This window comes from Myotis davidii, unplaced genomic scaffold (assembly GCF_000327345.1).
Source record: "Myotis davidii unplaced genomic scaffold, ASM32734v1 scaffold296, whole genome shotgun sequence".
NCBI lineage: Eukaryota > Metazoa > Chordata > Mammalia > Chiroptera > Vespertilionidae > Myotis > Myotis davidii.
The window spans coordinates 2582754-2585600 of NW_006288889.1; the positions used below are offsets into that span (position 1 = coordinate 2582754).

Sequence of the window (2847 nt, forward strand, 5' to 3'; positions counted from 1 at the left end):
TAGAAGTGGCCCAGAGTGGCACCCTCGGGAGGCGGTTCTCTGGCAGCCACTGAGAAGGCCTCTTCGCCAGCAGATCCTGTGAGCACAGACAGGCGGTGCTTGTCCTTCGTGCGGACATTGGTGAGAGAGCTGCGGAGGGAAGAGGGACGTTGGGAAAATGCAGTAAATCAAAGGACATTGGTGGTTCACATCATATTTGAGTTATAAAATGCAACTTTTAAATTTATATGCGAATACAAATGGCCATCACACATATCTTGAAGCAAAGCACAGTGAGAATCAAAGATATTGAGAAGCAGTTCCATGTTTCCTCTGAAGTCTGCAGAGCAAACATTTAGAAGTGGGGGCCGTGGGGGCTGCTGTGTCGCCAACAATGTGACACGAGTCACCGTCCCTCACTCATCTCTCAACACTTCTGGGCGCCACCCTTGCGCCAGGTCTGAACTGGGCGTTGCAGACGAGGCAATAAACAAGAGCCAAGTGTGCCTTCCTCCTCCTCAGTTAGGAGAAGCTGTGTGCTGCTTAATGATAAGCAGCTTCCCGAAGGAATGACATGCCACATGCTCAGACGCATGGAGCCCTGTGGTATTTGTGTGCGTGAGCACTTTCTTAGAACTCAGAGAGCATCACTCTGGTCTTTACAGCCCTTTTATTATTTTGTCATTATTTTCTAGGAGCCATTTTGAAAAATTGATTTTTTTTCCTTATTTCCTAAATACTGTAAAAATAAAAAATGTTTGTCCTCAGTGGTGGTCAGTTTCGGTTAAAAGCCTCTAGTTGGAAAGGGATGGAGGTCTAGAGCGGAGGGTGGCAATCTACCACCGGGCGCCAGGCTGCCACCCACCCTGCAGCGCAGCCATGGCAGGTGCCTTTTAAGTCACCACAGCAGAGTGAGTTGTGACAAAAGCTGTATGACCTGCAAAGCCTGAAATATTTACTACCAGGCCCCAAAAAGGTCCACCACTGGTCTAAAATAATGGCAGGTTTTGGTTTTATTTTTAAATTCTGACTTTAGCATGCTCCTCCAGGTGTGCGAAAGGAAGACAGTCTACCAGTTAGAAACCGGTGTTCCAGACGAGAGCAAGTGCGTTCAGGTTCTGTTTCTGCCATTTACTGGCTGTGTGACTCTGGGCAAGTTACTAAACCACTCTGTGCTTTAGCTTCTTCACCTGTAAATGGGGATGATACTTCCCTTATGGGGTCATTATGATGATTAGATGAGTTAATATACATAAAACGGTAGTAAAGGGTGTGGCACAGAGTAAGTGATAAGTAAATACTCATTGTTACCTTGATAATTGATCATTGCTTTTAATAGGCATATAAAATTGAGAGCACATGGTTTATCTTAAAGAAAAACTTATTTGTGAACTTCAGAGTTTAATACAGTTAGGCTGTACAGAATGATTTTTATTTCATGTTCACCCTCTCAGTTCTCTTAAATCAATATCCATGCCTTGCATTTCCAGCTGTTGTTGATGAAATCCATTCACTGATAGAGCAAAGCCGAAGACTGATCATTGTCCTGAGTACAAGCTACATGCTTAACGAAGTGAGGTATGAACTCGAAAGTGGACTCCATGAAGCGCTGGTGGAAAGGAAAATTAAAATCATCTTAATTGAATTTACACCCCTCAGTGACTTCACATTCTTGCCCCAGTCACTACAGCTTCTGAAATCTCACAGAGTTCTGAAGTGGAAGGCTGACAAATCTCTCCCATATAACTCAAAGTTCTGGAAAAACCTTCTTTACCTGATGCCTGCAAAAACGGTCCAGCCACGCAGAGGGGAATGCGAAGCGGAGCCCGTCCTGGCTGGGTCCTGCCCTTAGGGAAGCGAGGGGGGAGCTGCGAGCGCTGGGGGCGGAGGAAGGCGCCTGCTCCCACCTCAGGCAGGGGTGGCTCCTCTGTTTCACTCCAAGGAAATCCCTCTCCCAGTTCCCCATGGAGCTTCACCGGCTGCCTGCCTGGAGGAGGCCGTGGAAGCAAGCTGCCCGAGGTCCCAGAAGACCCTGGGACCTACAGAAGGGGCTCTCCTGTCTCCTCCTCCACAGCTAGGCTTGTGGCTGGGGATTATGCAAACACCGCATGCCATTCAAAAGGGCACTGTAAGAGTTTTGAATGTGAACCATTGAACTAAAGGATTTTAAGTTTGTTACTGGCATTTCTACGAGCCAGTAGGTGACATTGGACGGGCACAGTGGCGACACCGACACTCTTGCACATGAGGAGAGAGTGCTGGGCGGGGAGCTGGCATGGGGAGTCCCTGGGCAGGGCAGGGCGAGGCTCAGCCGTGCTCCCTGTGACCCCGCCACAGCTGCAGCCCCGGTTGTTGGAGCCTGGCCGCGGCCCTGTGCTGGACATGCTTAACTGGGCCTATTTGTAGGAACTTCTTAAAGGCAACCCCAAACAACTTTGTATCTTTCAGGATAAACACGGGTTTTAATTAAAATATTTCTCCTGATCTTTCCAAATTGGTCACAAACATTTGTTGATTCTACATAAATATTTATGTGCAGGATGGGTGCCAGATCATATTAGCCATTAGGCAGCAAATAATGGTAGTTACTTGCTTGAGTTTTTAAAAGGTTGCATATCAGATGCCGGAAGGTGGGAGCAGCATGGCATGGTGGTTTGGTGTGAGCTGTGCAGCCAGGAGGGTGAGCTCAAGTCCTGGCTTTGCTGTTTACTTCTGTGAACCCTGGAGCCTTTCCTGGGATCTGTGCCTCAGTTTGCTCATCTGTAAAATGAGAATACATGAGAACTACACCTACTTCAGGGGCACTAAATGAATAAAGTCAGACAACATTCTGTTAGTGTTGTTATTACTATTATTGTTATTATTATT

General features: G+C 47.2%; 1 protein-coding gene across 2 annotated transcripts in view; it reads left to right on the forward strand.

Moving 5' to 3' along the window:
• IL18R1 (interleukin 18 receptor 1) overlaps nucleotides 1-2222 on the forward strand; it is a 34453-nt gene extending 32231 nt beyond the window's left edge. For both annotated transcript variants that reach the window (XM_006761123.2, XM_015562239.1), the window contains exon 11: nucleotides 1470-2222. In XM_006761123.2, coding sequence (XP_006761186.1) covers nucleotides 1470-1831 — 362 coding nt within the window. In that variant the 3' untranslated portion in view covers nucleotides 1832-2222. The remainder of the gene's footprint in view (nucleotides 1-1469) is intronic.
• Nucleotides 2223-2847: the final 625 nt, after the last annotated feature.